Raw genomic sequence first — 18613 nt, 5'->3', positions numbered from 1 at the left:
TTTTAATTTCTGCCCTTTACTTCCCTTTCATCACAAGCTGTCACTCAAATATCACTGCAATGTCTCTTGGACTGTCTTCCATTCAACTTTTTCTGTTTCCCATACAAGTAAAAAAACTGGAAATAGAACTGTCCTACAATCCAGCAATGGCACTCCTGGGCATACACACCGAGGAAACCAGAATTGAAAGAGACTCATGTACTCCAATGTTCATTGCAGCACTGTTTATAATAGCGAGGACATGGAAGCAACCTAGATGTCCATCTGTAGATGAATGGATAAGAAAGCTTTGGTACATATACACAATGGAGTATTACTCAGTCATTAAAAAGAATACATATGAATCAGTTCTAATGAGGTGGATGAAACTGGAGCCTATTATACAGAGTGAAGTAAGCCAGAAAGAAAAACACCAATACAGTATACTAACGCATATATATGGAATTTAGAAAGATGTAACGATAACCATGTATACAAGACAACAAAAGAGATACAGGTGTATAGAACAGTCTTTTGGACTCTGTGGGAGAGGGCGAGGGCGAGGGTGGGATGATTTGGGAGAATGGCATTGAAACATGTATATTATCATATGTGAAAGGAATCACCAGTCCAGGCTCGACGCATGATACAGGGTGCTCAGGGCTGGTGTACTGGAATGAACCAGAGGGAGGATAAGGGGAGGAGGGAGGTGGGAGGGGGGTTCAAGAAGGGGAACACATGTACACTCGGGGCGGATTCATGTCAATGTATGGCAAATAGCCTCCAATAAAAAAAATAAATAAAGTTGCAGTATAAAATGTAACAATAAAAAAAAAAGAACCAGACATACCCCATCTATTTATGAACTACAGAGAATTTAGAAGGTGATTAATACAAAAATAATTTGTCAATGTGATATTATACAAACTTTAAATACTCTTATTTGCAATTTATTAATATAGTATTACTCATCTCTTTACTCTCTGAATGTCACACTGAGTTCATATTCCTATTTATCAAATTCCTCAAAGTAACATTCATCACCTGATATTTTTCCTTTCTACTGGCAAAATAGGAAGTGTTTAGAAAACTAAGTATTCAATTTCTGAGGGTCTATAAGAAACTACTTTGTTTTTTCCTTTCAATCTGGAGTCACCTCACAGCTTTTAAGCAAGCATCAACAATATTCCTTTATTTCTTAGTGAATATCTGATTTTGTTTAAAAGAATTTCCTTATCAAGAGAGCCAATTTACATACTGAAGTAAACAACTCAAAAGAAAATTTCAGTATATGGAAACTAAATTGGAAAAATGAAGAAATTTTTCTCCCAACATCAAAGATGGCTGAATGATTTGAAAAATACTGGCAGATTTTCTCAGATAAGACAAGAAACCATGTTTCTTCCTTTTTTCTTACAAGCTTGGGGGATCAGAACATGTTTGTGTTAAAAATCTATGAGTTTTCCCACATCCATCTTGAAAGAAAGTAAATAACCATCATTTCCCAGAGGGGGGAAAAAAAAAGCCAGAACTCTAAGCCCTGACACCAGATAAGAGCTAACATAATTGCAGCAGATTCTGTGACCCACACGTATACCTTCACAGCTTCACAATTCACACACACAGACCTGACTTCCAAATGCCAGCACTTGCATTTCTTTAAAGGCTTTTTCAGAACAGAACTGCCAAGGAACTGGCATTAACACAAATACAAATAGTCTTAACTCAGTAACTGATGGCATTTCATGTACCAATAAATACTCCAGCTTCTTTGCCTCTCAAATGGTTAACTTAGGTATGTATTTTACTCTGTTTCCCCAAGTTTCCCATGGGATATTAAGCTCCAGTTTTCCGAAACTATAAATTGCTTAATAAGACACTCTATGCTGCTGCTACTGCTGCTAAGTCGCTTCAGTCGTGTCCGACTCTGTGTGACCCCATAGATGGCAGTCCACCAGGCTCCCCTGTCCCTGGGATTCTCCAGGCGAGAACACTGGAGTGGGTTGCCATTTCCTTCTCCAATGTGTGAAAGTGAAAAGCGAAAGTGAGGTCGTTCAGTCATTTCCAACCCTTAGCGACTCCATGGACTGCAGCCTACCAGGCTCCTCCGTTCATGGGATTTCCCAGGCAAGAGTACTGGAGTGGGTTGCCATATATTGGCTGTCAAATCAGTGTACATTATTATTTTGTCTAATCATCTCCAGAACTCTTTGATGTACACCAAAAAAAGAGGAATCTGATTCAGTGGGTTACGGATAACCTAACCATCGCTCAGAGTCACAGAGCAGGCCATGATTGTAACACAGTATGTCCAGAACTTGTGCTCCTTCCACAAAGGAACAGAACATGGAGGGGGGGATTCCATTCAAATAGGATTATATCACAAACCTACAAAGAAGTCCTTCTATCTTGATTTTCAAAGTAAACTGACTCTAAAAAAGTGTTCAATGAACACTAGTCTTATTAAAGTATATCAGTAATGTCATGATGAATTATATATATTTAAAATAACTGGTAATGGGCAACATGCTGCTGCTGCTGCTAAGTCACTTCAGTCGTGTCCAACTCTTTGTGACCCCATAGACGGAAGCCCACCAGGCTCCCCCGTCCCTGGGATTCTCCAGGCAAGAACACTGGAGTGGGTTGCCATTTCCTTCTCCAATGTGTGAAAGTGAAAAGTGAAAGTGAAGTCGCTTAGTCGTGTCCGACCCTTAGCGACCCCATGGACTGCAGCCTACCAGGCTCCTCCATCCATGGGATTTTCTAGGCAAGAGTACTGGAGTGGCTTGCCATTGCCTTCTCCGAATGGGCAACATGAGTACTTTCCAATTTCCTAAAACAATCATATCTCTTCACAGGTAAATTTCCTGATGAGAGTGAGGGAGTAAAGGAATTTGTTTTTCTTATACACACTATGAACTAAGCAACAAAAATAAATAAGACACTTGTAATTATATAATTTAAGATTTTAAGAAAATATAATACATTTTATCAATTTTACTTATCAAAATTAAAATGTTATATATTAATGACATTTAAATGTCCACATTTTGGCATATTTCATTTATTCATTCAACACACATTTATGCTGGTTCTAAACTGTATAAAATACATCTTGTGACTAGTTTGTTACTACAGACCAAGGAAGAAAGGAGGAAAAATCAAGTAAAGATAAACTTCAGAATGGAAGGAGAAAAGATAAAAAACAGAGAAATTTTAGATTGCCAACCTCAATTTTTGTAGCTTTGCAACTACATATACAAATACAGAAAAATTCATTCATTCACTCAACAAACACCAAGAAACTACTGAAAAGTTGACAATGCTAGGAACTGGGTACACAACGACAGAAAATAGTAGTACTTGCCTTAAGTTGCTTAAAATTAAGTTGTTTAGCAAAGGAAACTACCAAAACATCAAAAGGCAGAATACTGAATGGGGAAACATATTTGTAAATGATATATCTGATGAAGAGTTAATACGCAAAATATACAAAGAACTGATACAACTCAACATCAAAAACAAAATCTTGATTAAAAAATAAGCAGAGGATCTAAATAGACATTTTTTCAAAATAGACACAGATGGCCAACAGGTACATGCAAAAGAGCTCAGCTCAGTTCAGTTCAGTCGCTCAGTCGTGTCTGACTCTCTGCGACCCCATAAATCACAGCACGCCAGGCCTCCCTGTCCATCACCAACTCCCGGAGTTCACCCAAACTCATGTCCATCGAGTCGGTGATGCCATCCAGCCATCTCATTCTCAGTCGTCCCCTTCTCCTCCCGCCCCCAATCCTTCCCAGCATCAGAGTCTTTTCCAGTGAGTCAACTCGTCGCATGATGTGGCCAAAGTATTGGAGTTTTAGCTTTAGCATCAGTCCTTCCAATGAACACCCAGGATTGATCTCCTTTAGAATGGACTGGTTGGATCTCTTTGCAGTCCAAGGGACTCTCAAAAGTCTTCTTCATAGGCAAGTCATTTATTAAGTGAAATAAAGATAACAAAAATTACCTCCCATGGTTGTTGAAAGGATTAAATAATATATCAAATGTAAATAGCACAATGCCAGTTAAAAAAACATGTCCTCAATAACTATTAGCTCACACACACACACACACACACACACTCTCTCTCTCTCTCTCTCTAGTGTATTCAGCTTCTAATTCTGGAAAATCCCATGGACAGAGGAGCCTGAAGGTCTACAGTCCATGGTGTTGCAAAGAGTCGGACACATCTGAGCGACTAACACACACACACACACACTCTAATGTATTCAGCTTCTAATTCTCTAATAATTCTTATTTATCTTTGAAAATTTGATAAAAATGATGAACTTCTTCTTCCCCAAATACCACACAGTATTTTGCATCAATTTAGGGACATTAACAGGTTCTATGAAAGCTAGATTAAAAACTATATCTAGCTGTTTAAAATAAAACTAATTCAAATTGAATAAAATTAAAAATTCAGTTCTTCAGTTGTACTGGCCACATTTCAAGTGCACAATAGCCACAGGGGGCTAGTGGCTACTGGATACACAGATATAAAACATTTTCATCATCCCAGAAACGTCTACCAGAGCTGTTCTGGAGTATTAAAATAGTATGATGAGTAAAATTATTTTTCTCTAAGTTTGTTTTGTTTCATAAAATATCTAGATACCACTCTTTGTGGCAGATTCCCAAGAGGGTAGAGGCTGTGAATATTTTGCCTACAAACTAGGGTCCAACAAATAAGAAGCACTGAATAGACATCTAATAGATGACATTATAGTTTTGTTTTGATTATATTAATCTAGCAAAAATTGACTAAGTTGGTAAAGACCAGAGCTGACAGCTGTGAATATGAGTCTATAAATAGCTCAAATTTTTTCTAAGTAGCAGGTCAGCTTATATGTACTACCAACTGACTCCTGAAGCCAATGAGGGCTCCCTATGCTGACTTTAAATTTTTCAAACCATACATTGTAGCTAGGATACTTGAGCAAAATTTTAAGAGCTATCCATAGCCTATTCCATTTAAGAACAGAAAAAACACATACTTACAGCTAATTATTTTTCATTATCCCTATAAGGGTTTTTCCTAAATAGAGCAATTGGGTAACTTATTTTTAAATAGTATGTATATATTCATACAGTCTTTTTAACAAATGAAACATTTTTAAAGTTCACCAAAGTTTTATAACTTAGAGATTATGGCATTAAGATTTTAGAAAATTGTTTTCCTTTTAACATATCTTGAAATCAAGAAAAAGTTGCTACTATACACAGAACAGTAAAAGGTCTAATAATAATTTTGCACTTACACTGATACATTTTTTCTAACGGTATATTCATCCAAATCGTCATCAGAGCTGCTATCAGTTGCATCAGAATCCAGACCCTCTTCAACATGAGACAACAGCCCTGTAGCAGACAGTGCAAATCTTTGGATTTCTGCAGCTGTACACCGTGCAAAGCCATTTTTTGTGTCATTCCACAATTTAGTCTCTGCAGTCAATATGTTGATGTCTGGCTTAATTTCAGTGCATTTAGATAAACTGTTATCCAAAATTGTGGTAGGTTCATGAAGAATCTTTACTTTGGGGAGCTGATGTTTCATAGAAAATTTCATTTGTTGACCATAGTGCTTAACAACATGCTTTGCCAGGAGCATCTGCAAATGTTTCTGAGTTCTTCTAGCCTGGCTAAGTAAAATTTTCTGTTTACTTACACACTGAAGTAAACGAGCATTCACTTCCTCCTCTTTTTCAGCAGCTGAGGAACTAATAGGCACATATGAGTGGTCAGGTCCAATTTTGTTTTGAGCACGGTGCAATAAACCCTTTTTAATCTCACCACCACTAACTTTATCCAAAAGTGCATTCTTTTGGTACCATTTACAGTTTTTCAGTTGTACTTTATCTACATTAGTGTCTTTGGTTACATTTGAATCCAAAATAATTTGCACATCTGTCACGCATGGACTTGTGGTATCTGACAGAGGTTCCTTTTTGATGAACTCTTCAGAATGAGAATGACATATTTTACTGAGCTGAATATTGCCACCATTACACAGTAGGTTTTTCAGCTTATTGCAGTTGGGTTCCCCTAATTTCTTTTGTTTATAATTCTCATTGTATTTATTTAACGTAGCATTAGAACTCATTAAAAGTACTGTCTGGTAATGTTTTGAAGACTGAGGGGAGCCAAAATGTTTTAAATTCACAAAATTAGTGTTAAGAGTAGGTTCAGGAGTTGGAAATCCCAGCATCTGAGAGAAAGTGTCTCCTTTTAGCTTTTCATCTACAGTTCTTGGACTTTCCATGCATAGCACCTTGTCCGATTCCATGGCACTCGGTAAAGATGAAAAACAGATACCCTTTGCTGCTGCCTCCCTCAGAGCCGGGGTCATGGCGAATCCTGCAGATAATTACTGGAAACCTAAAATAATGTAAAAATAAAAGATCAAATATCAAGAAAAATGTTTTATGCTTATACTATTACCAAGGGCAACACTTTCAACGTCTCTGGTTACAAAGTGAATGGAACCAAACTCTTCCTTCTTTGCTAGTTCATAAGGAATTTAATAAGGATTATTCTTCACTCTGACTATAGGCCAACTACCCAAAACTTCAATGAAAGATATATTGTACCTAGTACATAAGAAACAAATATTTGTGAATGCAATTATATCTCAAGATTTCATTTTTTGGACAATGATTAGTGATAGTCAAAAGAAAAAAAAAATCCATCCTGGGATTCATAGTTGAAAATGTGACTTGATCCTACATTTCCAAACAAAAATATAATTTTTATAAAATATAACTGCTCAAAATTTTCATTTCTCAATTTAAACTTCACAATTTGAACAGTATTAATAACTAAAACAAAGAACTGAACTACAAACAAAAAAGTATATAATTGAAAATTCCCTGGTGGTCCAGTGGTTAGAACTTGGTGTTTTCACTGCCAGGGCCTGGGTTCAATCTCTGCTCAGGGAATTAAGATCTTGCAAGCCTCATGGCGCAGCCAAAAAAAAAAAGTATATTACTTCACAGGTGCTAAAAAATAATGTGGTAATGAAAACTGGCCTAATCTGCAATGTGAAAATTTTTTTCTAAAAAAAATCTGCAATCATTATTTTCTTTTCACAAATGGATATTCATCAGTTATCATTACAAAAGCTCTTACTCCTGCCTGAAAACATAGTGGGGAATATAACAGATGACACTAAAGATTAATCCCATAATTAAACTAATTTCATATTATTTTATCAAAGGAAAAAGTATAAAATTACATATCTGACATTAAAAAGGTAATTTAGTACTATTAAAAATTATGAAGATTAAAGAGTTAATGAAAACATTTTATATCATTAACAATCACACATTTTTGAAGATATTTTGGAACTAAAACACTATAATTTCTGTCTCAAAACACACGATAGTTAGTAGCCATTTAAATAGCCAAATTCACATAAGCTAAGTCTCTGGACTTAGCTGTAACTTTGTTTAAAAACACAAAACCAAAACCATATTCTCTGCAAAGACTAACAAGAATTATCAAAAGGAAACAAAAGGCACAAAATGTCTATGAAATTAGAATAAAAATCTATACACAGGGTTAAAAGTGACACACTAGAAGATATCTGCAACATATATCAACAAAGGATTAGTATCCAGATAAAGAACTCCTAGAAAGGAGCAAAAGTTACAACAGTCAGATACTTCAAAGATGATGACATCCAAATGGTCATTAAATAAATACTCAATCTTATGAGTAATAAAGGAAATATAGATTAATAAAGCAAGAGATGAGTTTTCTAATCAAATTGAAAAGAGAGTTTTAAGTCTGAAAATATCACTTACCATGGGAATGTGGGTAGATAAAACTTCTCACATCTATCTGAACCATAATTTGATGATAATTTGACAATAATGTGGAAAGGCGCACAAGAGATCAGTGTGTGTATGAGAAAACCACTCTTTCAAAGTAACCTACATATCTAACAATAAGAGAATGGACATTAAAATATGATGGAATGCTGCTGCTGCTGCTGCTAAGTCACTTCAGTCGTGTCCGACTCTGTGTGACCCCATAGACGGAAGCCCACCAGGCTCCCCTGTCCCTGGGATTCTCCAGGCAAGAACACTGGAGTGGGTTGCCATTTCCTTCTCCAATGTGTGAAAGTGAAAAGAGAAAGTGAAGTCGCTCAGTCTGTCCGACCCCTAGCGACCCCATGGACTGCAGCCTACCAGGCTCCTCCATCCATGGGATTTTCTAGGCAAGAGTACTGGAGTGGTTTGCCATTGCCTTCTCCGGATGGAATGCTAGATAGTGGTTAAAAAATGAATGACCTAGATCTATATGTATCAATACAGACAGACCTCAAAAACAAAATAATTTTTAAAAAATGGTGCAGAATATATAGACTATGGTGCAGTGGTAGTGGTTTAATCGCTCAGTTGTGTTCAACTCTTTGCGATCCAATGGACTGTAGCTCACAGGTTCCCCTGTCCATGGGATTCTTCAGGCAAGAATACTGGAGTGGTTGCCATTTCCTTCTCCAGGGTGATCTTTCCAACCCAAGAATTGAACCCAAGTCTCCTATACTGCAGGCAGATTCTTTATCGACTGAGCTATGAGGGAAGCCCATGTTATAGTACCATATAAATAAAATACAAACACAAAACCATACCATATTTATGGTATGTGTGTGTTTAAGTGTTTACAAGAACAAAAGAGGAAACAGAAAAATACTCACCAAAGTTGTAACAATAGTCAGGCAAGCTGCATGAAACAGAACTAAGAGTGCTGATTTAAGACAAGTTGAATTTTAACTATAATATTTTATTACTTAGGGGAAAATGATTCAGTGAAAAATGAAGAAATGTAATGGTTGTTAATTCTGTGATAAAAATATTTGCCTTTTTTTATATTTTACTGTTCAATGTCTCAAAAAATAGATTTTTATATAATTTTCTGTCTCAAAACTTATATACTTTTATATGTCTCAAAAGTAATAAGTCCTATTTATAAAAGATTTTCAATTTTTCCAAATGCAAAACAAATAGGAAAAAAATAACCAGAATACTGGGTTTTCTTTTTAAAAATATATTTTGCACTTTTATGAAAAACAAAGATATTTTAAAAGCTAGCACTGGGATATTTTTCTTTCAAGATTCAATCTGTCACTTAATGCAATGACCATAACTATTAATTTATAGATATCAACAATTGTGTTTAGATAATTACACTGCTCTCTGAGGGAAACTGCCCTAATCACAGTTCTCTCTGAGGTAGTTATACTCAAAAGATACTATACTCTATCCCCTCCTTACCCACATTCTCTCCTTTAGAAATCTGAAAAGGGTGTAATCAAAGTGGTGGGCAGCAGGGACAGGGGTGAAATAACGAGAAGCAGTGGATTTCTTATGCCCTGGATAAACTACACATAAGGGAAAACTAAAAATAAGCAGAATAAGATACACAGATTATTAGAAAAGAACTAGAGTTGATAGAAAAAACAAAGAAATGTAGACATTGAGAGTGGCTAAGAAACATATACGGTAGAGAACTAGAAAAAAGCATACACACAAAAAACTCTGGTAAGATCTCTGGGGCTTACTTGGTATGACAGGCAGCTTCTAAAATGATCTTAATAATCCCAGTTTCCTGGTATTCATGTCTCTGTGTAATCCTTTCCTCTTGAGTGTGGAGTGGATTTATTGACTTCAGTGTGGACTGGATTTAGTGACATTCTTTTCTAGCAAATAGAATGTAAAAGAGATAATGGAATGCCACTTCTAAAATTAGGCTACAAAGAGACTATGGCTTCCATCTTGTCACCCCCTCACTCACTAAAGAACACTAACTGCCACGATGTGAGCTGGGAAGACTCTCATGGCAAAGAACTACTGACTTCAGCCAATAGACAGCAATGACTTAAAGCCTGTTAACAGTTATGCCAGTGATCTGAGAAGAAGATGCATCCTCATTCCAGCCTTCAGATGCCTGTAGCTCTAACACCTTGACTGCAGCCTTGTGAGATACTTTGAGCCAGAGGCACTCAGTGAAGCCATGCCTAGATTCTTGACCCACAGAAACTGTGAAATAGATGATTTAAATAATATATTATGGATTAATGTATTACATGCTACGTTCTACATTAGTTCAGTTCAGTTCAGTCACTCAATCGTGTCCAACTCTCTGCGACCCCATGGACTGCAGCATGCCAGGCCTCCCAGTCCATAACCAACTCCTGGAGTTTACTCAAACTCATGTCCATTAGTTGATGATGCCATCCAACCATCTCATCCTCTGCTGTCCCCTTCTCCTCCTGCCTTCAATCTCTCGCAGCATCAGGGTCTATTCAAATGAGTCAGTTCTTCACATCAGGTGGCCAAAGTATTGAAGTATCAGCTTCAGCATCAGTCCTTCCAATGAATATTCAGGACTGACTTCCTTCAGGATGGACTGGTTGGATCTCCTTGCAGTCCAAGGGACTCTCAAGAGTCTTCTCCAACACCACAGTTCAAAAGCATCAATTCTTCAGCACTCAACTTTCTTTATAGACCAACTCTCACATCCATACATGACTACTGGAAAAACCATAGCCTTAAATAGATGGACCTTTGTTGGCAAAGTAATGACTCTGCTTTTTAATATGCTGTCTAGGTTGGTTATAACTTTCCTAACAAGAAGCAAGCATCTTTTATTTCATGGCTGCAGTCACCATGTGCAGTGATTTTGGAGCCCCCAAAAATGAAGTCTGACACTGTTTCCACATTTGCCATGAAGTGATGGCACCGGATGCCATGATCTTTGTTTTCTGAATGTTGAGTTTTAAGCCAACTTTTTCACTCTCCTCTTTCACTTTCATCAAGAGGCTCTTTAGTTCCTCTTCACGTTCTGCCATAAAGGTGGTGTCATCTGCATGTTACTGATACTTCTCCCGGCAATCTTGATTTCAGTTTGTGCTTCATCCAGCCTGGCATTTCTCATGATGTACTCTGCATATAAGTTAAATAAGCACGGTGACAAAATACACTTGATGTACTCCTTTTCTTATTTGGAACCATTCTCTTGTTCCATGTGCAGTTCTAACTATTGCTTCCTGACCTGCGATTTCTCAAGAGGCAGGTCAGGTGGTCTGGTAGTCCCATCTCTTTCAGAATTTTCCAGTTTGCTGTGATCCACACAGTCAAAGGCTTTGGCATAGTCAATAAAGCAGAAATAGATGCCCTTCTGGAACTCTCTTGCTTTATTGATGATCCAGCAGATGTTGGCAATTTGATCTCTGGTTTCTCTGCCTTTTCTAAATCCAGCTTGAACATCTGGAAGTTCACAGTTCATGTACTGTTGAAGCCTGGCTTGGAGAATTTTGAGCATTACTTTGCTAGCGTGTAAGATGAGAGAAATTTTGTGGTAGTTTGAACATTCTTTGGCATTGCATTTCTTTGGGATTAGAATGAAAACAGTCCTTTTCCAGTCCTGTGGCCACTGCTGAGTATTCCAAATTTGCTGGAATATTGAGTGCAACACTTTCACAGTGTCATCTTTTAGGATTTGAAATAGCTCAACTGGCATTCCATCACCTCTACTATCTTTGTTCATAGCGAGGCTTCCTAAGGCCCACTTGACTTCACATTCCAGGCTGTCTGGCTCTAGGTGAGTGATCCCACCATTGTGATTATATGGGTCATGAGATCTTTTTTGTATAGTTCTTCTGTGTATTCTTGCCTTCTCTTCTTAATATTTTCTGCTTCTGTTAGGTCCATGCCATTTCTGTCCTTTATTGAGCCTATCTGTGCATGAAATGTTCCCTTGGTAAATCTAATTTTCCTGAAGAGATCTCTAGTCTTTCCCATTCTAATGTTTTCCTCTATTTCTTTGCATTGATCACTGAGGAAGGCTTTCTTATCTCTCCTTGCTATTCTTTGGAGCTCTGCATTCAGATGCTTATACCTTTCCTTTTCTCCTTTGCTTTTGGCTTCTCTTCTTTTCACAGCTATTTGTAAGGCCTCCTCAGACAGCCATTTTGCTTTTTTGCATTTCTTCTTCTTAGAGATGGTCTTGATCCCTGTCTCCTGTACAATGTCACGAACCTCCGTCCAGAGTTCATCAGGCACTCTGTCTATCAGATCTAGTCCCTTACATCTATTTCTCACTTCCACTATATAATCATTAGGGATTTGATTTAGGTCATACTTAAATGGTGTAGTGGTTTTCCCTACTTTCTTCAACTTAAGTCTGAATTTGGCAATAAGGAGTTCACGATCTGAGCTACAGTCAGCTCCCAGTCTTGTTTTTGCTGACTGTATAGAGCTTCTCCATCTTTGGCTGCAAAGAATATAATCAATTTGATTTTGGTGCTGACCATCTGGTGATGTCTATGTGGAGAGTCTTCTCTTGTATTGTTGAAAGAGGGTGTTTGCTATGACCAGCACACTCTCTTGACAAAACTCTATTAGCCTTTGCCCTGCTTCATTCTGTACTCCAAGGACAAATTTGCCTGTTAGTCCAGGTGTTTCTTAAAATCCTACTTTTGCATTCCAGTCCCCTATAATGAAAAGGACATCTTTCTGGGTATTAGTTCTAGAAGGTCTTGTAGGTCTTCATAGAACCTTTCAACTTCAGCTTCTTCAGCATTACTGATCCGGGCATGGATCATGGATTACCATGATTTTTGAATGGTTTGCCTTGTAAACGAACAGAGATCATACTGTCATTTTTGAGACTGCATCCAAGTACTGCATTTCAGACCCTTTTGTTGACTACAATGGCTACTCCATATCTTCTAAGGGATTCCTATAGTACATATAATGGTCATCTGAGTTAAATTCATCCATTCCAGTCCATTTTAGTTCACTGATTCCAAAATGTCGATGTTCACTCTTGCCATCTCCTGTTTGAGCACTTCCAATTTGCCTTGATTCGTGCACCTAACATTCTAGGTTCCTATACAATGTTGCTCTTTACAGCATTGGACCTTGCTTCCATCACCAGCCACATCCACAACTGGGTGGTGTTTTTGTTTTGGCTCCATCTCTTTGGCGTGCTACATAGCAATATGTAATTAATGCACTGGGGTTTAAAGATCTGGGGAATTTGGACTCTGGAAGGTCTAGCTATATCACAGTTCCTGTTCCAGTATTTCCATTAAGTTTTTCTGTATTCTATTCTGAAGTCAATCCTTATTAAAACACACACACACACACACACACACACATCAAAACCTTAGCCTGAAAGTCTACTTTGCAACCAAAAGAACTTCACAAAAATACCTATGTCTCCTATAATTAAAAAAGGTTAAACTATGTTCATGTAGTTTGAGTGTAAGACACAAGTCCATTTATTCAAACTTTTAAATTAAACACATAATCATTATGCATAATGTTTACTAACTGAACATTCTAAACTCTACCACTTCTAACTACCTCCACACGACATAAGCAAATACGCTTATTACTAACATTTCAACTGCTTGAACTTTTCACTATTTTGTTAACTACTCTGTCTTTAACATGCAAAAGTATCTGACATAAAGCAGATACTCAATAAATATTTGGTTAAAAAAAAAAAGTCTTTGCCATTACACTTAAAATCCAAACTTGTTCTTATCATGGCCTACAAAGTTCTTCACTATCAAGTCCCTGACTACTTAGCCTCCTAGTAACTTTCTCCACAGGTTGCTACACTCCATAAACACTGGCCTCTGTGCTATTCTTGAAACACACTGAACAAGTCCTTGCTTCAGAGACTTCATATTTGCAATTCTCTCAGTTTGGATCAATCTTCCACATGTTAGATGACTGGCTCCCTCACTTCATTCATGTTTCTGCTCTAAAGTTACCTCCTCAGAGAGTCCTACCTTAACCAATTATTTAAAATAGCCCTAGCACCTCATTTCATGATTCTCCATTCCCCTACACTGTTACATTGAGCCTCAGAACACTAATATCAGAACCTGACATTATATTACATTCTAGGTAATAATATAATTCAAGGGCAGAACTCAGTTTTGTTCAATGTTCTAATCTGCAGCACTTAAAACAATGTCTCAATTCAGTTCAGTTCAGTCGCTCAGTCGTGTCCGACTCTTTGCGACCCCATGAATCACAGGATGCCAGGCCTCCCTGTCCATCACCAACTCCCAGAGTTTACTCAAACTCATGTCCATCGAGTCAGTGATGCCATCCAGCCATCTCATTCTCTGTCGTCCCCATCTCCTCCCGCCCCCAATCCCTCCCAGCAGCAGAGTCTTTTCCAGTGAGTCAACTCTTCACATGAGGTGGCCAAAGTATTGGAGTTTCAGCTTTAGCATCAATGAACACCCAGGATTGATCTCCTTTAGAATGGACTGGTTGGATCTCCTTGCAGTATAAGGGACTCTCAAGAGTCTTCTCCAACACCACAGTTCAAAAGCATCAATTCTTCGGCGATCAGCTTTCTTCACAGTCCAACTCTCACATCCATACATGACCACGGGAAAAACCATAGCCTTGACTAGACAGACCTTGGTTGGCAAAGTAATGTCTCTGCTTTTTAATATACTATCTAGCTTGGTCATAACTTTCCTTCCAAGGAGTAAGCGTCTTTTAATTTCATGGCTGCAGTCAGCATCCCCAGTGATTTTGGAGCCAAAAAAAATAAAGTCTGACACTGTTTCTTCCCCATCTATTTGCCATGAAGTGATGGGACCAGATGCCATGATCTTTGTTTTCTGAATGTTGAGCTTCAAGCCAACCTTTTCACTCTCCTCTTTCACTTTCATCAAGAGGCTTTTTGGTTCCTCTTCACTTTCTGCCATAAGGGTGGTGTCATTTGCATATCTGAGGTTACTGATATTTCTCCCAGCAATCTTGATTCCAGCTTGTGCTTCTTCCAGCCCAGCGTTCCTCACGATGTACTCTGCATATAAGTTAAATAAGCAGGGTGACAATATACAACCTTGATGCACCCCTTTTCCTATCTGGAACCAGTCTGTTGTTCCATGTCCAGTTCTGTTGTTTCCTGACCTGCACACAGGTTTCTCAAGAGGCAGGTCAGGTGGTCTGGTATTCCCATCTCTTTCAGAATTTTCCACAGTTTATCGTGATCCACACAGTCAAAGGCTTTGGCATAGTCAATGAAGCAGAAATAGATGTTTTTCTGGAACTCTCTTGCTTTCTCCATGATCCAGTGGATGTTGGCAATTTGATCTCTGGTGCCTCTGCCTTTTCTAAAACCTGCTTGAACATCTGGAAGTTCATGGTTCACATATTGCTGAAGCCTGGCTTGGAGAATTTTGAGCATGACTTTACTAGCTTGTGAGATGAGTGCAATTGTGCGATAGTTTGAGCACTCTGGTACACAATAATTGTCTGATATTTGTTGGCTGAATAAACACTCATAATTTTTAAAGGTATTCCAGAACTTATGTAGTACAACAACATCTATTTCAGTTATCATTTTTAAAATAAAATTAATCATCTAAATCCACCAAATCAAAATACTAAAGACAACAAATAAAAAGCATTTTACAAAATCTAGTGTCTATTCATAATCAGGAAAAAAACTCAGCAAACCACGAAAAAGAGGGAAATTGCTTAACCTGACATTACACAAAAGCGTAGCGACAATTTCATGGTTACGATGAAAGACTGAATACTTTAATTGTTAAGACTGGGAATGAGGCAAGGTGTCTGTTCTCATTACTCCTATTCGTCATCACACTGGAAGTCCTAATTAGTGGGACAGATGAAGGAAAAGAAACAAGAGTCACATATATCTGGAAAGTAAAACTGCATCTACTCACTGATGACATGATTTTCTACATAGAAAATTCCATGCACACGTGATCACTCACTCAGCTGTGTCCAACTCTTTGCAACTCTATGAACCATAACCCCACCAGGCTGCTCTGTTCATGTGATTTCCCAAGCAAGAGCACTGGAGTGGGTTGCCATTTCATTCTCCAGGGAATCTTCTTGACTCAGGGATTGAACCTCTGTCTCCTGCATTGCAGGCAGATTCTTTACCAGTGAGCCACCTGGAAAGCCCTAAAGTGAAAGTGAAGTTGCTCAGTCGTGTCCAACTCTTTGCGACCCCATAGACTGTAGCCTACCAGGCTCCTCTATCCATAGCATTTTCCAGGCGATACTGGAGTGGCTTGCCATTTCCTTCTCCAGGGGATCTTCCCAAATCAGTGCTTGAACCCTGGTCTCCCACATTGTAGACAGACGCTTTAACGTCTGAGCCACCAGGAAAGCCCTAAAGGGATCTATAAAAAAGCTCCTAGATCTAATGCGCTTACTAAGGTAGCAGATAAAGTCAAGACACAAAACTCACTTGTATTTCTAAATATTGGAAACAAAACAAAAAACAGAAATAGAAAATTTTAAAACAGTACTAATTTCAATAGTTTAAACATATGAAACACTGAGGTGTCAATCTAACAAAAAGTGTGTAGGATCTACACACTAGAAAAAACCACCACCACGCAGAGTGCATCATGAGAAACGCTGGGCTGGATGAAGCACAGGCTGGAATCAAGATTGCTGGGAGAAGTATCAACAACCTCAGATATGCAGATGACACCACAAGTGAAGAGGAAATAAAGAACCTCTTGATGAGGGTGAAAGGGGACTGAAAAGCTGGCTTAAAACCCAAAAAAACTAAGATCACAGCATTTGGTCCCATCACATCATGGCAAATAGATGGGGAAACAATGGAAACAGGGACAGACTTTATTTTCTTGGGCTCCAAAATCACTGCAGATGGTGACTGCAGCCATGAAATTAAGACGTTTGCTCCTTGGAAGAGAAGCTATGATAAAGCTAGACAGCGTATTAAAAAGGAGAGACATCACTTTGCTAACAAAGGTGCATATAGTCAAAGCTATGGTTTTTCTAGTAGTTATGTATGGATGTGAGAGCTGGAAAACAAAGAACACCAAGCACTGAAGAACTGATGCTTTCTTATTGTGGTGCTGGAAAAGACTCTTGAGAATCCCTTGGACAGCAAGGAGATCAAACCAGTCAATCCTAAAGGAAATCAACCCTGAATATTCATTGGAAGGACTGACGCTGAAGCTCCAATACTTTGGTCATCTGATGAGAAGAGCCAATTTGTTGGAAAAGACCCAGATGCTGAGAAAGACTGTGGGCAGGAGGAGATCAGGATGACAGAAGATGAGATGGCATCACCGATTCAATGGACATGAGTTTGAGCAAACTCCAGGAGATAGTGAAGGACAGGGAAGTCTGGTGTGCTGCAGTCCATGGGGTCCCTGTCAGGCACAACTTAGCGTCTGAACAACAACAAGATCTAAATAAATGGAGAGACACAGTGTTCATGGATTAATTATTAAATATTGTTTCAATGTTAATTCTCCTTAAACTGATATACAGATTTAACACAATTCCAGTCAAAATCTTGGCAGGAATTTTATTAATATCAATAGGCTGATTCAAAAATTTGTTATGGAGCATTTCCCAGATGGTCCAGTAGTAAGGAGTCTGCTTGCCAATGCAGGAGACACAGGTTTGAGCCCTGGTCCAGAAAGATTCCACATACTGCAGAACAACTCAGCCCATGAGTCACAACTACTCAGCCCGTGCGCTGCAAATGCTGAAGTTCACATGCCTAGAGTCCATGAGCCCATCCAACAAGAAAAGCCACCAAAATGAAAGCCCATGCAAAGCAACGAAGAGTGGTCCATGTGCAGCAAGTAAAGACTCCACGCAGTCAAAAGTAAATAATCAACAAATTTTTAAAAATCTGTATGGAAACAGAGAAAGGAACTAGAATAGACAAAACAAGAACGAAGCTAAAAGACTCATAATGCCTATCTATTTACTTTGGTCAAAATAAGCATGAATTGGCCAAAAATGGACACAGATCAATGGGAAAAAATAGACAGCTGTTAAACAGATCCACAGGTATACAGTTAATTGATTTCTGACAAAGCTGTAATGGCACTTCAATGCACAAAAACGGTTTTGAAACAAATGCTCTGGAACAATAAGGTACCCATCTACAAAACTCTGAGCCTTAACCCATACCTCATACCTTATACAAAAACAGTCACATACATCAGAATGGATAGACCTAAATGTCAAACTAAAAGCCATAAAATGTCTAGAAAAAAATAGGAGGAAATCTTTGTGATATTGGGTTGGGCAAAGTTTTGTTTTTAACTATGACACAAAAACATTCATAAGAGAAAAAATTGGTAACTTGGACTTCCTCAAAATTAAACAATAAAATAAACATCTAACAACTATTTAAAACATAACAATTGAAGAGCCTTTGACATAAATATACAAAAGATAGTATGTCTAGGAATTAGTGGAAATCAGATGTGCATACTCCTGAAAGTCACTGAATTTACCATTCAGGTTAACTCAGAAAAATGGTTTCAACTATTATACAGTTTTAAATTGTAACCATTTTCAACTATGTATTATTTCCTCTTATGCATAACAGACAACTGTCTAGAGGCAGAGCACATGAAGAACACCGATTTGAGAGCATAAGGTAATAATTCTGCAGGTTCACCTCAAGATATCTTCAGTAGTTCCATAAGCTGTATGCCACATGATCAAAATTATTTTATAACATCTAAAAGGTATCTCCAGTATTCTGGAAGCTAATTTAAGACACCGAG

General features: G+C 38.0%; 1 protein-coding gene across 8 annotated transcripts in view; it reads right to left on the bottom strand.

Annotated features, from left to right (window-relative positions):
• KANSL1L (KAT8 regulatory NSL complex subunit 1 like) overlaps positions 1–18613 on the bottom strand; it is a 127884-nt gene that overhangs the window by 98960 nt on the left and 10311 nt on the right. For 5 of the 8 annotated variants that reach the window (XM_055398033.2, XM_055398029.2, XM_055398034.2 and 2 more), the window contains exon 2: positions 5286–6402. In XM_055398033.2, the coding sequence (XP_055254008.2) occupies positions 5286–6373 (1088 nt within the window). In that variant the 5' untranslated portion in view covers positions 6374–6402. The other 3 variants (XM_055398031.2, XM_088827841.1, XM_055398030.2) reach the window with 3 other exon arrangements.

This window comes from Moschus berezovskii, chromosome 2 (genome assembly GCF_049115385.1).
Source record: "Moschus berezovskii isolate FMDL1 chromosome 2, NW_MosBer_1.0, whole genome shotgun sequence".
Lineage (NCBI taxonomy): Eukaryota > Metazoa > Chordata > Mammalia > Artiodactyla > Moschidae > Moschus > Moschus berezovskii.
This window is presented reverse-complemented; position numbering and strand designations above follow the sequence as displayed.